The sequence below is a fragment of the Amphiprion ocellaris genome, chromosome 4 (assembly GCF_022539595.1).
Source record: "Amphiprion ocellaris isolate individual 3 ecotype Okinawa chromosome 4, ASM2253959v1, whole genome shotgun sequence".
NCBI classification, from domain to species: Eukaryota; Metazoa; Chordata; class Actinopteri; family Pomacentridae; genus Amphiprion; species Amphiprion ocellaris.
Genome location: NC_072769.1, coordinates 2,676,068 through 2,695,130, shown reverse-complemented (window position 1 = coordinate 2,695,130; position 19,063 = coordinate 2,676,068). Strand labels below are relative to the sequence as shown.

The 19,063-nt window shown below is 40.2% G+C and overlaps 1 protein-coding gene across 9 annotated transcripts; it reads left to right on the top strand.

Moving 5' to 3' along the window:
• Nucleotides 1–3,124: 3,124 nt before the first annotated feature.
• On the top strand, nt 3,125–18,931 carry zgc:112980 (uncharacterized protein LOC503706 homolog). 9 transcript variants are annotated; one of them, XM_055009821.1, is made up of 19 exons: nt 3,134–3,197; nt 3,560–3,682; nt 8,830–8,938; nt 9,040–9,133; nt 10,079–10,229; nt 10,337–10,454; nt 12,038–12,163; nt 12,254–12,316; nt 12,396–12,518; nt 12,602–12,757; nt 12,843–12,896; nt 13,501–13,727; nt 13,817–13,896; nt 15,603–15,692; nt 15,773–15,850; nt 15,928–16,043; nt 17,497–17,602; nt 18,654–18,706; nt 18,796–18,931. In XM_055009821.1, exons 2-19 carry the CDS (start codon nt 3,568–3,570, stop codon nt 18,896–18,898), a joined length of 1,962 nt encoding a protein of 653 aa, XP_054865796.1. In that variant the 5' UTR covers nt 3,134–3,197; nt 3,560–3,567; the 3' UTR covers nt 18,899–18,931. The 9 variants fall into 9 exon arrangements, with proteins under 9 accessions (XP_054865798.1, XP_054865796.1, XP_054865797.1 ...); XM_055009822.1 differs by having other exon boundaries at nt 3,560–3,739; nt 15,928–16,032; XM_055009820.1 differs by having other exon boundaries at nt 3,560–3,739.
• The last annotated feature ends 132 nt before the right edge of the window (nt 18,932–19,063 follow it).

The following is a 19,063-nucleotide window of genomic DNA, read 5'->3' as shown; positions in this document are numbered from 1 at the left end:
CACAAAGTCAATGACGATAACTCGTCCAGACCTGAATAATAGATATCAAACCAGAGTTAGAATATATATATATATATATATATATATATATATATATATATATATATATATATATATATATATATATATATATATATATATATATATATATAAAAAGTTGTTTATTTCTTGGTCGCATAAACTGTTGAAAAAGCTTATTCTACTCCAGTTGGGATATCACACTCCGATCGACTGAATCTTCAGTAGATTAGTAAGCCTGTGCTGCTGCTTCAGACCTTAGATATGTATAGAAGACTAGATACGCTAGCGCGCTGTAGCAGCCGGCTAAAGGCTGGGTTTAGATATATATAGAAGCCTAGATACGCTAGCGCGCTGTAGCAGCCGGCTAAAGGCTAGGTTTAGATATATATAGAAGACTAGATACGCTAGCGCGCTGTAGCAGCCGGCTAAGCGACGTGCCTACGTGGCGGCCATCTTGGAGGGGGCAACGTTCCCATTAAAAGCAGTTCATGACATTGAAAATGCATCATAATTTGTTCATTTCTCAATCGATTTTCATGTGGTTTACATTATTGTCAACGTCAAAACATGTGCTATTAATACAGAACATTTGATAAAAAATAAAAACTGAAAAAGGCTTTCCATCAATGGAGCCCTGCAATTTTAGTTATCTTATTCTTTAGGTCCAGAGGCCAGGGAATCTTTTACACTCAGCCATTAAATATATAAATGTAAAATTTACATTGTAAATACTTACATATATAGCTATATGAACAAAAAAGAGAAAGATAAAAAATATACATATATAGAAAATGTTTTAAGATTAAAAGATTTAATTGTAAAGGTAATCAAATAATTTATATTTCTCTCTCTCTCTCTCTCTCTACAGCTATAGGCTGTTATATACATATAATATAGAGATAGAATCGAGCAGAATAGAGTTTATGGCCATTTACAAGAAACAGGTACATTGAACTGAATCATTAAGCATGACAAAAATAATTTAAAATACTTAGACATACAATTGACATAATGAGCATATAAATGCTAATAGCATGAAAGCAGGGATACAAGCAGATATGTATTATTTATTTAGATACAAACACAAGTAGGGTGAATAATAAGTGTGCATTGGGTCACGGTGGGTCATCTATAAAGCAACAGTAAAAGTGTAAATTGTCATGAAAATAATGAAACTCAATATAACTGAGTTGCTGCATCCTTGTCAATGATGCACCTACTCTTCCAAGATGAGCCAGGAAGTTAAGCACTGATGGAATGACACCAGGAATATACTTTCTGCACGAACGAGCCGCGCGGAAATCAGCCGCACGGAAATCCGTGCGAGAGAACGTGTGCATCCGTACGCGTCTGCTCCCAAACTGCAGGGGGCAGTGCATCTCAAACACACTTCTACCCGGTCTACTCTAGTAATAAACTAGAGAAGAAGAAGTCTGCTTCCAAACTGCAGGGGGCAGTGTAGCTCAAACACACGTCTACCTGGTCTACTCTGGCACTAAACTAGAGAAGAAGAAGTTTGCCATGGTTTACACCACTTACAACACGGCATTGTACCGAATAAAAGCATTTCAGCAGTTAGTTTTATTTCACACCATGAATAGTTCATAACCCGGTTACCACGGTGATCTCTGTGTGATGAATCGTATAAGTGCACGTATTTCTAGAGTTCAGCTACGAGTAGGTCCTGGCCCTCCGCCATGTTTTTCCGTGCGGCTAAAGCTTGTTTTATGCTTGCCGCGTCCGCGAGGTCCGTGCGGCTCCGTGCGAACGGAGCCGCATTGGTTAGAAAAATGTGGAGGTGAGCGGAGCGGAAATTTTCCGCACGGAAACCTGCCAAACTCATCAGGTTTAAAATGATCACTGCAGAGAACCCACTCATCATTTGCAGCAAACCCCTCTCTCCTATCAGGTGACTACCCACCCTGGACAGAAAGCCTCGCCCAGAGCCATTTGATTGACAGCTCAGTCCACCAAGTGAAAGCAGAGTCTTTTGTCTTTGTTTTTACTTGGTGGACTGAGGAGTGCCAAAAGGAAAAGGCAAATGCAAAACAGAAAAGACAATGACAAAGTGGGGGAAAAAAAAGAGAAAAGGGAAAAGCACAGACCAAATTTTCGTTTTTGTTTATTTTTTAATTTTTTTTATTTATTTCTCTTTATACTTCCAAATTTATTTATTTATTTCTCTTTATATTTGTTTATTTCTCTTTATATTTATTTATTTATTTCTCTTTATATTTCCAAATTTATGTATTTATTTCTCTTTATATTTATTTATTTCTCTTTATATTTATTTATTTCCCTTTATATTTCCACATTTATTTATTTAGTTCTCTTTATATTTCCACATTTATTTCCTTATTTATTTATCTTTATATTTCTACATTTATTTATTTATTTCTCTTTATATTTCCACATTTATTTATTTATTTCTCTTTATATTTCCACATTTATTTATTTATTTATTTATATTTTATTGCGGCACTCCTGTGATTCCATACATTTTGTATGGAAGCATAATTTTAGCCAGTGTAGTGGCTGCTTTTGTTATTATTGTAGAGCACTTTAAGTTTCTGTATGGTTTAATAGAATTCCCTCAGTTTAAACTGGAGTTTGGTTGGGGTTGACTATTCATTTCTGTTTGCATCCTTGGTTATCTGTATATTAAAATTCTTGATTTGATCCCTCTCTGCCTGCCGTCTGTGTGTCTGCACTCTGGGTTCAAATCCCACCTGCCCCGTGACAGTTAATCGTCTGGTATTTGAGTTCGGTAAAGCTGGAAAGAAGAAGCATCCTGGGAAGGCCAGCTTGTGAACCGGGGATCTTCTAGCTGCAAGCCAAAAGTGCTAACCACCACGACACTGTGCAGCCCTATTGTTGTTTTCGTACACAGTTCCATATAGTACAATGCATTGTGAAATGTTTTGTGCACCTGATTATTATTATTGTTGGTATAATTAATAATAATAATCAGGTGCACGAAGCATTAAACAAGGCATTGTACTATATGGAACTGTGTAGTTCAACTTCAGTCCTCCAGTCCACACTGCTGTCCGGCTGCTTTGCCAACCGCCGATAAAATCCAGGAAGAAGAAGCTGCAATTACGTCATATCCGTCGATGGTGAGTTTTGAGTCCGTCCGGCGCGAACATCAACATTTACTTAAACGAACAACTCGGGTAAGAAAACGTCCTTAAACGTGTGTTAATCGGTTTACATGGCCATATTTAATGAAACATATAAAAATTATAGCGGGAAGTCAACTTTACGTGTATTTAACTTTGGTACCTGCATCAAAGAAAGCTAGCTTAAAAGTAAGAAACGGCTAATGCTGTTTCGTTTGGACTGGAAAAAAAACAGGTCATGTGTCCTCTAAATGTCAGTCATGGACCAGTTTCCTCAAACCAGAAACCGAGCCTCTAATCTTTCAGCGGGGAGCAAAACACGCAGGGTTTGATGTTTGACTCACTCGACCGCTGTAGAGTCCCTAATGTTTAGATTCTGCTATAATTGTTGTCATTTCCTGTCTTTATTGTGGCAGGGTTTCTGATGTGCACTACGGCGGACAGTGGAGAAATAATCATCCTCAGTGATGATGATGACAAAGACTGTGAAAATGACTTATCCTGCCTCATTGTGGAGGTGGAGGATGTGAAGAAGACTGGTACCAGCTGTTATACTCTATGGTTCATTCCATCTCAACTCAAAGAGATTAGGGAAGGTCAGCTGCTAGACCATTTCAGAATCTCTTGAAACTTTGTAGGAATGATGTCTCACATCTGAAACTGGGATCTGCCCATTTTTAAAGCTGAAATTCCAGCGTTTTAATATTTTTTCACTCAATGAAAATTTGTAATAAATCATTCTCGTGTTGGAAATTGAACGAGATATCATTTTCAGACATCCATACATCTTGAAGTATATGTCCTAGAATCTTCAGGTTTTTAGGAGATGTTCAGAAGTTTCTGGTGGAGGGAGAGAATGCAGCAACTTCTGGCAAACCAGTTTTGGTGCTTAAGATCAAATGCAAATGAAGTGGATTTCCAAAAAATAAGAAAAACATATCTCTAATACATAGGATCTACTTAGTCTTAGACAGGCTTTAGTCATCCCCAGAGGGAAATTGTGTTACAGCAGCTGGGTATTCAACAAGAGGTGTAAACAAGACAACACAATATTAGGATCAGGTATTAAGTGAAAGTAATTTAAAATAAAATGGAATAAAATATAATATAGAAAGAAAAAAATAACAATATATGCAAGAATATACAAGAGTGATACAGATATGTGCAAATGAACATAATATGCAAATGAGGATGTGCTTAGATGTGCAATGATATAAATAAGTGCAGATAGTTTACAGATGTAATGTAAGGTGTCCAGTATGTACAGTGGTTTAATCAGCAGACAGTGTGTGAACTGCCAGACACAGACATATTGAAGAGTCTTATTGCCGTGGGGAGGACTGATCTCCTGTAATGTTCTTTGGGGCAGCGGGGTTCTATCAGTCTGTTGCTGAAGCTGCTCCTCAGTGTCCACAGTGTGGGAGGTGCTGTCCATGATGGCCAGCAATTTGGTCAGCATCCTCTGCTCCACCACCACCTCCTCCAGCTTGTCCAACTGACAGCCAACCACAGACTGGGCTTTCCTGATGAATTTATTCAGTCTGTTGGCATCTTTCACCTTGATGCCTGCGCCCCAGCACACCACAGCAAAGAAGATGATGATCGCCACCACAGACTGATAAAATAACAGAAGCACACGGTTGCATACATTGAAGGACCTGAGCCTCCTGAGGAAGTAGAGCCAGTTCAGGCCCTTCTTGTAGACAGCCTCAGTGTTTGTGGGCCACTCCAGCTTGTTGTCCAGACTCACTCCCAGGTACTTGTAAGTCTGGCCAATCTCTACATCAGTCCCATTTATGCAGACAGGATAGGGTGTAAACTTGTTCCTCCTGAAATCCACCACCATCTCCTTGGTCTTTGCCACATTCAACTGCAGGTGGTTCTCGCTGCACAAACCGGCCCACCAGGTTCCTGTATTCATCCTCCCTCCCGTTCTCCATACAACCTACTATGGCCATACCATCCGAGAATTTCTGTTGGTGACACAACTTGGTGCTGTACTGGAAGTCCGAAGTGTAGGTGGTGAAGCGGAAGGGGGACGGCACAGTTCCCTGGGGGGCCCCGGTGTTGGAGGTCAGACGGTCAGACACACAGCTCTGTACCTTCACAAACTGCAGTCTGCCCTTCAGATGGTCTGTAATCCATTCGATATGGGGAGCGCCCACCTGCATGTCTTTCAGCTTGGCCTTCAGCAGTCTGGGCTGGATGGTATTGAAGGCGCTGGAGAAATCAAAGAGTGTGACGCGGACAGTGGTGTTGGGTCTGTCCAGTGTGGAGTATGCCTTCTGTAGCAGACAAATGATGGCATCATCCACACCAACATGGGGCTGATATGCAAACTGCAGCGGGTCCTGTGATGGGCACACTAGTGGTCTGAGATCTGCCAGTACCAGTCTCTCCATGACCTTCATGGTCTGAGAGGTCAGCGCTATGGGCCTGTATTCGTTTAGTGCAGTGGGACGGCGCATCTTGAGCACAGGGACCAGGCAGGATGTTTTCCACAGCGCTGGGACTCTCTGAAGGTGCAGACTCAGGTTGAAGAGATGCTGGAGTACTTCGCTCAGCTGGCTGGACTTGCCCTTAACACTCGAGGGCTAATGCCATCTGGCCCAGCAGCTTTTCCCTGGTGGAGACTCTACAACTCTCTCCTCACCTGTGGGAATGTGATGTGTAGTCTGGCGTGGGAGGTGGGGGTGGGGGCTGGCTGTAATGGAGTGGTGAAGTGTCCGTGATGAGGGTTGGTGTGGGACTGTGGGGGCTGAGGGAGGGAGACCCTAGGTGTAGTGTGAGGGAGGGGGAGCTGGAGTTGAACCTGTTGAAGAACTGGTTGAACTCATTTTCTCTCTGTGTGGGTTCCCCTCCACTGCTCCTCCCTCCCCGCCTTTACTCTGGAAGCCGGTGATCTCCCTCATACCACTCCAGACATCCTTGGCCTTGTTCCTCCCCAGCTTCTCCAGTTTTCTCCTGTAGGTGTCTTTGCTCTCGCTAAGTCTGTGTTTAAGTTCTCTTTGTACACGTTTGAGTTCTGCACTGTTCTCCACTCTGAAAGCCCGCTTCTTTTTGTTGAGGAGAGCCTTCAAGTTGCTGATTACCCAGGATTTGCTGTTTGGGTAACAGATAACCACTTTGGTGGGGATGGTGTTGTCCATGCAAAACCCAACGTACTCAGAGACACAGTCCACAGTGCCATCAATGTTCTCACCATGAGGTTCAAACACCGCATTCCAGTTGGTGGCCTCCAGTGCTCCTCTCAGTGCCTCCATGGCCTCAGGAGAACACTTCCTCACTGTCCTCACTGACTGGCTGCTGCTGAACAGGCTTGTATGATGGGGATAGCAAGACAAGGTTGTGTTCTGACCTCCCGAGTGGGGGCAGTGCAGTGCAGCTGTATGCCTCCTTAACATTGGCATATAGGAAGTCCAAAATCTTGTTTTCCCTAGTGGTGCATGTGATAAACTGCTGGAAGGTAGGGAGGTTGGTGGAGAGACAGGCATGATTAAAATCCCCAGTGATGAATATGAAGGCTCCAGGGTGTTTTGTCTGGAGTCCCACAGTAATGGCGTGGATGAGGTCACATGCTGCTTTTGCATTCCCAGATGGAGCAATGTAAACGGTAATGGCGACAACGTTGGTGAATTCTCATGGCAGATAATAAGGACGAAGCCCGATGGCAAGGAGCTCGATGTCTGGACTGCAGACACGCTCTTTAACAGTAATGTGTCCTGGGTGACAGTACTAGGTGCTCACGAAAACAGCGAGCCACCTCCCTCTTTCTTTTTGCCGCTCGCAATGGTGTCTCTGTCTGCACGGTCTGTGTGGAAGCCGGGGAGAATCACGGTTGAGTCCGGTATCATATCGTAGAGACACATAATACTGGTCTCCCTGTACTCACTGGTTTCTGGTGAACACTTCCAGTTCATCCATCTTATTTGCCAGGGATCTCACATTTCCCGTGATGATTGCAGGAATGCAGGGCTAAAACCTCCTCTTCTTCATCCTTACTTTAACCACCGCTCTGCAGCCATGTTGTTGCCTCCTAATTGTCCCTGGGATGGGTAGCTTCTCTGGCATTGAGGCCCGGCTGCCTCAGGGCTTCAACTGTCCTCATGTGGAAGTAATGCGAGCCGTGATGTGGCCCTGACCCAGGGGTGGATTGGCCATCTGGCATACCAGGCACTGTCCCGATGGGCCGGTGTCTAGTGTGAGCTGGTCAACAGATTCCCGCGGACCTGTAACCAGTAAATTGTAGTGGGATTTTAAATCTCACGGGTTGCTTCTATTTTACCATTGCAGCTTTTGCAGAACACACCGACCAATTACGTACGAGTTCAGCCATCCCACGTGATGCTGCTCAGCCAATGAAGTCTCTGTGTTGCAGCCACTAAACATCGCAGCTCTGTGTTCAGAAAACAGCTGAGAGGTGAGGGACAGACAAGAGGAGGACAGACAAAAAAGAAAAATAAATAATGCAATACTGAGAAGAAAATAGCCCTGCACATGCTGACCATGTTTGGCTCAACATACAGCTGCAAGGCAGCTTTCTCAACAACATAATCAAAACAAAATATCGTTCCACACTCACCAATGAGCTCCACATGTGTTTGAGAATGACCTTGACACTATTCAGGCCATGATTCACAATACTGTCAGGGCAAGCTGCAGCTCAATTCTCCCAGTGAGCAGCAGGGGATTTAAGGGGAGTGACATAAGACAGGAAACAAATGTATAAGTTTTCAATTGTTAAATTTTTTTGAGACTGAGGTATTTTAAAGATGTATAGAAGTTGATTCAGGTTGTTCAGCGTTTATTCTTTCAAGTTCATGCATATTTTAAGATGTACAGTTATATCAAAAGTTATTTATTAATAAATGTTGTCAAAATGTTTTTGAACCGTAATGAATTTGATGATCAGTTATTGATTACATGCAGACTCTAATAAAACTACTAGGTTACATCAGCATATATCACACTAATTCATGTTAGACATTATGATGTTCTGGACTTTTGCTTGAATACATTTTCTCTGACTGGACCTCTTTGAATTTTAGTTGAATACCCCTGATCTACTGCAATGCAATTTTTTCCCAACTTGTCAACAAGTTTGTATAGGTCTCTGAAGATGTTTTGGAATTTTTGTTCTGAAAATCTGACTTTTCTGTCATTTTTTTTTTGCCTTTGCATTCAAAAATTTATGCTTGATTCAGTCAACTGATAATATTGTGGGCCAAAAATGCCAGGGCTGATTTTTTTTGCCCCAGTCCACCCATGCCCACATATTTTATATGTTAGTAGAAATGGGAGTTATGGCCAATCAAAGTTAACACAGGTTAAAAAAAAAAAAGTAATTGCTTTCCAAGCAGCCAGATGGAAGTATGATCTACAGTCTAAAGACACTACGACATATACTTCAAGAGATATGGACATCAGAAAGTGGCATCTCAGTCAATTTCCAATTCACAAGAGATTTATTGAAATTTTATATAGGGCAAAAAATTATGTGAATGTTGGAATTTCAGCTAAAAAATGGGCAGATGTCAGTTTCAGATGCTAAACAATCAATCATACAAAGTTTCAACAGATTCTGAGATGATAAAGCAACCACCTGCACTGTGTTGACATGGAATGACCTGTATACATCTTCCCAGTGTGTATGTATGTTGTAATCATCAGCTTCTCTGTGTTTCAGACTGTATGCCAGCTCCTACTGCTCTAGATGAAGACCTGGTTGTCACCTTCTCCCGCTGTGCTGAGGTGCTGCCTCATGCACGTTACGACTGCCCCATACACCCTTTCACGTGAGTAAATGGCCACACACGCTTTGTTAAACTTATTGGTGCTCTTTACCTCCATCCTACGTCTTCAGATGATCACACTGCTTCTCTTCTGTCCTGCTCAGGGCTACAGATTGTGAGACAGGTGTTCCAGTGGCCGGTAACCAGCTGTTTTGTGATCAGTGTTTCTGTTACATCTGTGATAAGCTGGCATCATCGGTATGTCCTGACATAGTGTACAGTGCCCCATCTCCCACACACTCAGAGTATAACTTTCTGAAGACCAACTCTAAAGGGAGTTAATCATTCTTCTTTCCGAACAATATTTAGCTTTCGTTTGTGTACACCTTCACCACAACATTCCATCAGAGTGAAATGCCTTTTACTGTGCGCAGGCCTTTTGTTTTTTGACTATAAAGTTAAAGGAGAAATGTCACTTGACACCATGTTTACACTATACTGTGGCAAGTAGTTGTTTCATTTACTACAAACGCCACTTGATTGGTTAAGGAAAAACTTCAACACGTTGAAGGAAATGTTGGTTGATTTATGTTGAAATTTAGCTTTTGCCAGGTCAAAGCCAATTGAAACAGAATAATGAGACATTACTTCATGCTAATGTGGGCTTAAAGCAGCTACAATACATGTAAATCCCAAAAGTGATTGCTTATATTTAGGAGTTCACAGAGAATTGTCACCTCATTATGCAGCTCCTCTGCTTTACAAAGTTGTTAGTTCATTGTTTAGCTGCACATCCCTTACCAACCTTGCACTTTGCAATGAGGATATACGGCTGATTCCAAGTCATCTTATTCTTTCTTAACTTGAGATCGTAAAACATTTATAATTATTGCACTCTACTTTTACATTATATATTTTGAACCAGAAAGCCATTTTTCATTTTATTTTTGTATTGACTGCATACAACTATTAACTCTACAACTAGTTTGTATGGAATCGCATACATTTAGTCATAGACTGTCCATTCATTAATAAAAACATCTTCTTGTACAAATAGAAAAAAAATAATTGAAGTAGACATGAAAAATAATTCTTTAATTAATATATTAATTAAACAATAAATTAACAAACACCTCATTGTTGCTTTTGTGTTTGTTTGTTAGTAAATCCTGCCTAATGCTGTTCTTCATGCTGGTGTTTCAGTGTGTGATGTGGTGCCACAGTGAAATGTGTCACTGCAACAGCCACAAGAAGAGCCCCTTCTGGCACAACCTCCGAAACACTGCACTACTGGGAGGACTGAAGCCTTTTAACCTCACGCTGTCGGAAATAGACTCTCACCTCCGATGTGCAGGTGTGCAGATTACATTGACGCTTTGGAAATCTCAGGCTGAACCTCCTGTAATGTGATTCTAATTACATGTCACTCATGATTTTTCCATTTGTATTCCTCGTGTCCAGAAATGATGCTGCAGAACTTCAGACAAGAGCTCTCTGAACAGTTCTCATCCTTTGTGAAGGGAAAGACGCTACAGGAAATTGGTCTACCCTTACTGAACATGCAAGGCCTTGTCCACGAGTGAGCCATTCATGTTTCAAAAATCCATGATTATTTTTTATGAACATATGACAGTCCTTAGGATCCATATCTGTACCAGATGCCCATCAAATAGCTGTGAGAGGCTCTTCACATGGCCAAAAAAATGTTGACATGCTGCACATGCCATTATAATCTGCTGCTTATAACTTTCACTCTTCTGAGAAGGCTCTTGTGCATCCTAGCTGCAGGAAATAACTTGCATTCAGTCATAAGAGCAAGAATGAAGTTGGCTATTGATGTTAGGAGAGGTGTTGGATTGGGTTAAGGCAGTGTTTCTCAAATAGTGGGGCGCGCCCCCCTGGGGGGCCGCAGAGGCATGTCAGGGGGGGCGCGGGAGACTGGGAGGAAAAGGTCCTTCAACACGGAACTAATTAGCTGAACTATTGTTTTAACGTTGGCCTGTTTTTCGCGACGTACAACAATACTGAAATTGTGCTGGCCCCATAGACTGTATATGCCATAGATATAAATAATAATAATAATAATAATAATGATCTTCTGTATATATCTATGGTATATGCACTGGCCGTTCAGACTCCGAAGTACAGACTCCTGAGAACGGGAGAACGCATCGTTAATGTGCAGTCGGAACACCAGCGTACTTGATCACGTCACGTACTCGGCTCATCTCCTCCGATTGTTTTTACCAGCAATGTCAAACATGTGGCCTGTGGGCCAAAACCGGCCCACCAGACGGTCCATTTCGGCCCGCGGCCGACTTTACAAATGATAAAAATTACAACATTAACTGTAAATTGTAAATCTGTAAAACTGTAAATTTAAAATAATTTCTAGAACTTGACAAGTTGTTCTGATCATGAAGTAAAATACTAGATTGTTCAGTTCCAGATACCTGTGACTGAATGTTTTGTGTTTTTGTAGATAAACTGTTATCTGGCAGTTACAATGCATGTGGAAATGATGAACTGAGGCATAATAGGCTACTGTTGAAACTGAACTTGTTTTCCTTAAGAAATTTCAGGTTCATAATATTTTGTAAAAAGATACTTCATTAAATGTGAACATTTTCAGAATGTACTTTTTTTGAACTAAAACAAAGGGGAAAGTTGGAGTTGTGGTTATTTATAGGTTATTATGCTGTGATTTTACTGGTGGGGCCCACTGGAGATCAGATTGGGGTTTATGTGGTCCCTGGACTAAAATGAGTTTGACATCCCTGATCTTTACTGTGAAAAACAACAAAATGGAATCAGATAAAATAGCACAGCCCTGCATATTCATGTTTTCACAGATTTATTTATATATATATATATATATGTATATGTATGTATGTATATATACGCACAGTTATTGGGGGGGCACGAAAGTTTTTTGTCCTCCAAAGGGGGGCCCGACAGAAAAAATTTGAGAACCACTGGGTTAAGGGAAGATAGGTTAACCAAGTTCTTCTGCTCCAAAGTATGAAAACTGTCGTTATGGATGAGGCTTTGTGCACAAGGGAGGTAACATTTTGATGAAAGAAGACAGGGACTTCCATATACATTAATTTCTACTTAGTTTATTAGTTTTTAAAACTAGATGAAAACTTTCTTTTGTTTCAGTTACACACCTGTGTACGAGTTTGTGTCATTGTTCCTGAACAAAGCAGATCAACAAGATGGCAGAGCTGCAGCCATCTTGAATCTGGGAGCTGCACTAGAGTTTGTGAGACATTTCCAAGTCCCAGGGTACACAAAGCAGCATTTCCACTTCTACATTAACTATTTTCTTCAGTTTCAAATTTTTACTTCATCAATTTCTTTTTTTTCTTTCTTCAGAGCTTTCATCTTACAGACTCCCATGAGTAATGTTACTGAAGCGAAAGTACTGTTAATGCAGAGGTAAATCCACACACACAGGATCCCATCTTATCTGAAACTAGTTGATTTGGATATTCAACTTTTTCTGTGGGTTTTTCAGGGTTATAGCGTCAGTGCAAAGACAGATGGTGATGGCTGATTTTTCTGCCGAGTTTGTCCAAAAACTGCAGGATTTTTACAAGAATTTATATTTCCCCGCCGAGCTCAGGAGCATGAGGAACAGGTGTGTCTGCGTGTGAGCTTTCCTTTTATATCCCCAAACCTTTTTATGTTCAATAGATGTAACATAATGCGTGTGTGCTCCAGTCTCTGTGTTCGTCTCTGGGATGACGTCCTGCTTGTGGCAGTGCTGAAGGGCCAGAATGTGTCGGGTGTCCGTAAGGACAAAGGCAAGAAAGACATCCTGATCGAACAGATTTCTGTGGTTCTCCTGAGGACAGAGCTGCTGCAGCGTCAGTGCAGGTTCACATATGTGCACTTTTTCTCTTTAAATTCTATGTAGCCTTTGCAGCAGGGACTAAAAGTGCCATATTAATACTGCCTGCAGGTACAGAGAGCTCTGTCGATATCTACGAGTCGTGCAGACTGATGATTCCAGCATGTGAGTCAGCCTCTTTATTTTTTCTGTTGAACAATGTACCAGTGGTGTTAACTTATCTTTTTCTTTCCAAGGATTTTGGATATTTTTTTTCTCCATTTTTCTTACATTTTTGCATTAAGTCTTGACCTCACAACAGACACAGAGCATAGATATGTCTGATGTTTGTGTAGTTTCATATACCAATATAGCTGAAGATTTTGTGTCAATGCAAAGACCTAAGACTGAGAACTGATCATTGCTTGAAACATTTATTTTAGATGTAAAAGAATAGAGGAGGAGAAATGTATTTTTTGGAAGTGAGGAAAGTAATAAACTGGTTTATCAATAAAAAGTAGAAGAATTGTAGCTCTGTTGTAAATTTCATAGTTTAAGATCTCATCCTCAGCTCTGTCATGTTTTTGGAAGGAGAGATATTTTATGTTTTTTAATCTGATGCTGAAACCAACAGTATATGAAATCACACAGATATTTTCATACAGAAATACATGCAGATACAGAATTAATGGTACTTTCTCATTTCTTAGCCATCTTTCAATAAGACAAACTCATTCTTACATTTATGTAGCCAGTGACGACATAACTTGTGGCTTGATTTCTTCGGCAGCTTCCAACAACTACAAGACCTCATCCCTTTCTTTATGTGCATGCATGGAGACTTCACGTCGGCTCTGACCAGTTTGTTCCCTTCAGTGAACGCTCCCGCCTCCAACCTCTCTCCGCATAGCTTCCTCTTTTATCTCCGCATCTTTGAAACGGCAACAGCACCAAAGCTGATGGTCATTCGGCCAGCACAGCTCAGCTGTTCTGCTGCAAAGTGGGAGCTGATTGAAAGTAAGAGAATGATTTATTTTCACTTAAAAAAAATCTCAAAAAACTTTTTTTGTTTTTTTGCTGAAAGTCAGACTTTCTCCACTTTGGAGGTGCTGTGCCACTGAAGCGTGCTGAGCTGGTGAAGTTTGCTCTCAGGGCTCAGAGATGCTGCTGTGCCGTCTACACTGATGTAAGTCAGCATTCAATTTTAAACTAGAGACATCTCATTAATATCAGAAATGGAGAGGCTTTTGTAGCTTTAAACACAAACTACTGAAGATTGTCAGCATCACTGCACTGTCTTCCAGAAAGCATGTAATAAACATGTTTGTGTTCTCATCATCAGCTCAGAGAAATGTCATTTTCAGAGAAAATTTTGATGATTTTTCTCTGATGATTTTTCAGAGAAAAATCATCTTTGTTGGTATCTACTTCCATGCTGCATATTGCTTGATGTTTATCATCTTCACTTGTAGGTTTTGGATTTATTTCTTCTTGACAATGTACAGAAGGAGCAAAAGGGGGTTTACAGACATTAAATGTTACAAAAGGTTGTAATCCAGAAATGATGTCTAGGATTGTGATGCGGGTGCACAACGCAGTAGGGGCTGCATTGTTTGGACTCACCCTGCAGATTTCCAGTGACTAATTGATCATGTTGTGTCTTTAAAGGTCTGAGGGCTGAACTACAAAGTGAGATTAGTGTGTTAACAGATATGTTGAGCCAAAACTCAGAGTTTTCAGTATCATGAAGGTGTCTTTCTTTTACCTGCTAGGTCTCTATGGTAAATGCTGCTGTGGAGTTCACCTGGTCTAGCTTTTGTTCAGAGTTCAGCTGTAAGAAGCGTCTCCCTTTTAAACAAATCGCTTCCTGATGATTATTTATGAGAGATTCAAATTCTCAGCTGAAGGAAAATGTTTTATCTGTAAACATGTTGATCTGTACGTTACTTAAACCGCTGAATGAAGCCTTGTAGTTACAGTATCACGCACTATGTGTCATGTTACTATGGGAACCCAATATGTTTTTAGTTGGTGATGCAGGAATCATATAAATATGGTTTTACGTTTGGTCTGTTTACTCTGCTGATAGAACATTGATTATCTATTGGTACTTATTACAGAGAATATTCAATCAGTAACATTAATTTCACTTCAATTTAGCCACAAATTAAAGTGATTTCCTTCATTATGGGACAGTGTCAGACCTGCCTTCACTTCAATACAATCATGTTTAAATATATGAAGTTTAAATTTTAATAGTTTTATTGTGCAGCTGTCAGTTGGAAATAATTGGCTGCATTGAAAATAAATAATTCTGCACATTTTTTTTTTGCTGTTTTCTACCAGCATTCCTGTTTTACATCATTTCCTTTAACAACTTTTTACTGTCATGCATTTTTATTTTCCTCATTGTTCTCCATTAAAATAACCTGTTGATCGAAGCAGCTGAACACAGTCGGTTCATTTACTGTAGGAGAAGAGTCAAAGGATGTGTTAAACTCCTCCTTTTGTGTGAACAGAGTTTGAAGCAGAAATTCTGAGCTCACAAAGAAAGTTGATCTCAACCTTCATGATTTGCGTTAACTCTAACTGAAGTTTTAATTTTTCGAGCCGAATCACACAAAGTCTGGATGTGTCGAATTTGCTTCATAGTTCAGCCCCCTGGTTTACAACCATTAATAACATTCCACACCTGATTTCTGGTATTTGTTTTTATGCATCAGTGTCTAAATGGTGCTGAAACTGAGTTTGGCTACATTTTATGCACCGTTCTGGCATCTACATTTTACGTGAGAACAATCAGAAGATACTAGAGAACTTTTCTACCAGTTCTGTAGGTTTGTTAGTTTTGTTCCAGTGTATAATTGTAAGTCTGCTGTCCCCCGGATCCAGTCTCAGTGTTGGACCAGTTTACTCCAAATCGTCAACACGCATCGTGGTTCACTCACTGCTTTACCTGCCCCAAGCAAGCAGTTTCTACACGTATGTATTTCTTATTTATTAATAATGCAGTTATTTCGATTATAGTTGTTTTAATTGTGTATTTTCTGTCTACGATGAAGGAAGCAAGAGATATCGTGAATTCCATTCTGCTTGATAGGCAAAACTCCAGCTTGCAGATTCCACGTTTTTTCTTGGAGGTCAGTATTTTCAAAATTACACACCAGAGTTCAAGCTCATGGGTATGATGAGTGGTAATAAAAGATTGTGTTTGCAGATGTACCCAGACCAGGCCTTGCTGCTGTTGGTAACGGCAGCTTTAGGTTTGAGAATCCGTGATGCTGCTCTAAGTCCAACCCTACCTGTGCTCAGTGCCTTTAAGGTAACCTCCGTGTACGTTCTCCTTTAAATGAGTACTTTAAAAACTTAGTAAGAGCTCTGTTAGGTGGTAGTTGTCTTTTGAGGGAGAGAGCCATGCTCTCAACTACAGCTCTGTGGTTCATATTATCCATAACAAACTCCTTAGTATCTTGAAACGTCTTTGCAGAGTTTAGAGAACTCATGGTCATCCGACTGATGGGTAGTTTTGTTGTACAAGAATCTGGAACAAATCCTAATCGTGTAATACAAAATCAGTAACGACCCCAGTTTTAAAAAGAAAGTTAATATATAGCAGTTTATGAAAAACATGGATTTTTCCTCCCAACTAATTTGTTTGTCTTATTTATACATGCAGAATCAGAAGTAAGTTTTCTTACCAAGGTCCTATTATCACTTGTTTTATAGCTCTTATCCAGGTTGTTTTCTCCTGATTAGATCCCTGCTTGTGTTGTATCTACTCTCGGATGTAAGTCGCTTTAGATAAAAGCATCTGCTAAATGAATTTGTAGAATTGTTTTCACATACAAGGATTTTGATGAACACGAAACACTGACAAGCAGAATATCTTTAAAGAAGGATGAAAAAATAAAAAACAAATGCCGCAAGTTGATCATAGGCATTACAAACAAATGCAAGTGAAACAAGTGTTATACGTCTATAATTCTACAGTTTCATTTAGCAGAAATGCACCTGAGAGTAGATACAACACAAGCAAGGATCTAGTCAGGACAATACAACCTGGATAAGTGCCAGATAAGTCAAATAAATTGTTAGCGTAGCAAATCTTAACTAATAGAAATATTAACAGCGTGCAGGAATGTGCAAATTATTCACCTGAGAATGTGATTTTGATGGTATTTTTTTATTAGATTTTTTAATGAACAGGCAAGTACAATGACAAAAATGTAGGATTGTACAGTTGGGTTTACTGTACGAGCAAGCAGCTTGTTGCAGCAGTTGCTTTTATGCTTTACTGCTCATCATGTTTATTTTCAAAGCTACAGAAAAAAGCATCTAGAAGCAGTTTTTAACTAATGTGTTTGACGACTGTAACGTTTGGTTTCTGCTTCGGACAGTACAGAGCAGCTTTGACTTTGTTGTGTTAACTTCTGCATTTTTGCAGATGTGTGTGACTGTCTCTCTCATCATGTTAAATAAACTAAACTTATAAAACACCTAAATATCAAAATGTGCCAACCGTTTGTTGACTTTCACAGTTTTTGTGTTACGACTTGACTTTCACATTCTAATTAAGAAAATGTGCACTGAACAAGATATTCTGTGTTGCTGGGCAGGTCATCAACTTCTCATTTCACGGCTTGTATTATTTTGCCAGGACCAGGTCATTGCTATTTGACTGAAGGACTGCAGAGACTAAAACAGCATACAGTACTTGGAAGATATCAGTGACAAACATACACCTATTATGGACTAAAGTTTTTATCTGGTAATACTTGTCTCGCAGGACAATGTGTGGGCTTTCACTTGGCTGTGTGATAATCTGTCCTCCAGCGAAGAACGTCTCAGATCCTTTATTCAGGAGATCACACGGGAGATGGAAAACACAGCAGGTACGGGAATCTTCCTATTGCATGAAACTTTGCAGTTTGGTGTGTATTACTTTGGGTTTGTTGCCTCTTGTAAGCTTTCAGCCCCAATGTTTCTGTTAAATATCGATGCACAGTGTGCTTAGAAACATCTTCTTCAAGATTTTCAGCCTCTGACTAAGTCACCAACATGACCGATCTCTTTTACCCTTGGCCTTTCTCATCAGATCCTTGACTTGCAGTTAGGTCAGATGGACGTCCTGAGCGAGGCAAGTTTTTGAAGGATCCTCCTTTATTGTACCTTTGAAATCACTTCTGCACCCAGCGGATACTTCTGCAAAGGGCTTGAGCTACCTGCTGACCAGTTTTTCCTGCATTTCGAAGAGCAGTGGCCTGTGCACAAATCTTTTTCACCCTTACTCTTGGCCTGATAACAATGCTTTCTGGTTGAGTGTAATTTATTTTGGTCAAGCAACAAATTTGGTATACTGTATTCCCTGTTTCTTGGTCTTCAATTCAAGACTCATTTCCACCACCAGCTGTTCCAAGGTGGAACTACATTAAAGTGAAGGATATGTGATGCTGTCATGTTTCTCCCATTTGCATCACTGCTCTCCACGTTGTGATCGTGATCTCTGACCACTCTTTACTTTTCTCCACCGACGGCTATTTTTAAGTCCAATCTTATGATATTGAGAGATACAGAGCGCTGATCCCACAGTATTTATTATATATATTTTTCAATTTAACATCTGTATTCCTGTCTGTGTGGAAATGACAGAGATCATCTATCGGTTCTATCTTCTATCACTTCTGTGGAGCTCAGTGGATGATAGGTGCTAATGTTTTTTGACTACATTAATAAAAATGATATCAAAACGAGAAATGTGTTTATGGCAGTCTGCTGTAGCTATACCTGCGAGAAACGGTTTCACTTTTTAAACTAGAAAATACTTTAACTGATAAATCTTTATTGTAATTAATTTAAATTTTTTTTGTCCACTGACTACATAATTACCGAATCTTATCAGCATTGACTGGATGTGTCTGAATACCATTTATTTTCTCCTCTTAGGGCTGTACAACATTACTAGCATCATTTGCACCTAAAATGGCAGAACTGTCAGTGTAACTAATCGTCTGACTTTATGATATGGTTCTAGCCACTGACACACATTAAAACATGTCTTAAGCTTCTTGCTCTCTTCTGGTTGCAGAGTGTCCTGGCAGAGTTGTGGACATTCTGAAACAGACCCACCTGCAGTTGTCATGTGTTCTGAAGACGATGCACAGACTCCAAACACATCCTCTTTAGTATGAAGCATTTATTAATGGGATGCTTTCCGTTGCTTCATTCCTGAGAGACTTCGTCAGAATACAAGTTGATTTCTCAACTGTGGGATTTTCTTGAATGCTGCTTATTTTGTCTGAAAATACTTTTATTCCAAGTTTTCAAAAAAGGGACTTGAGAAATAAACAGAAAAT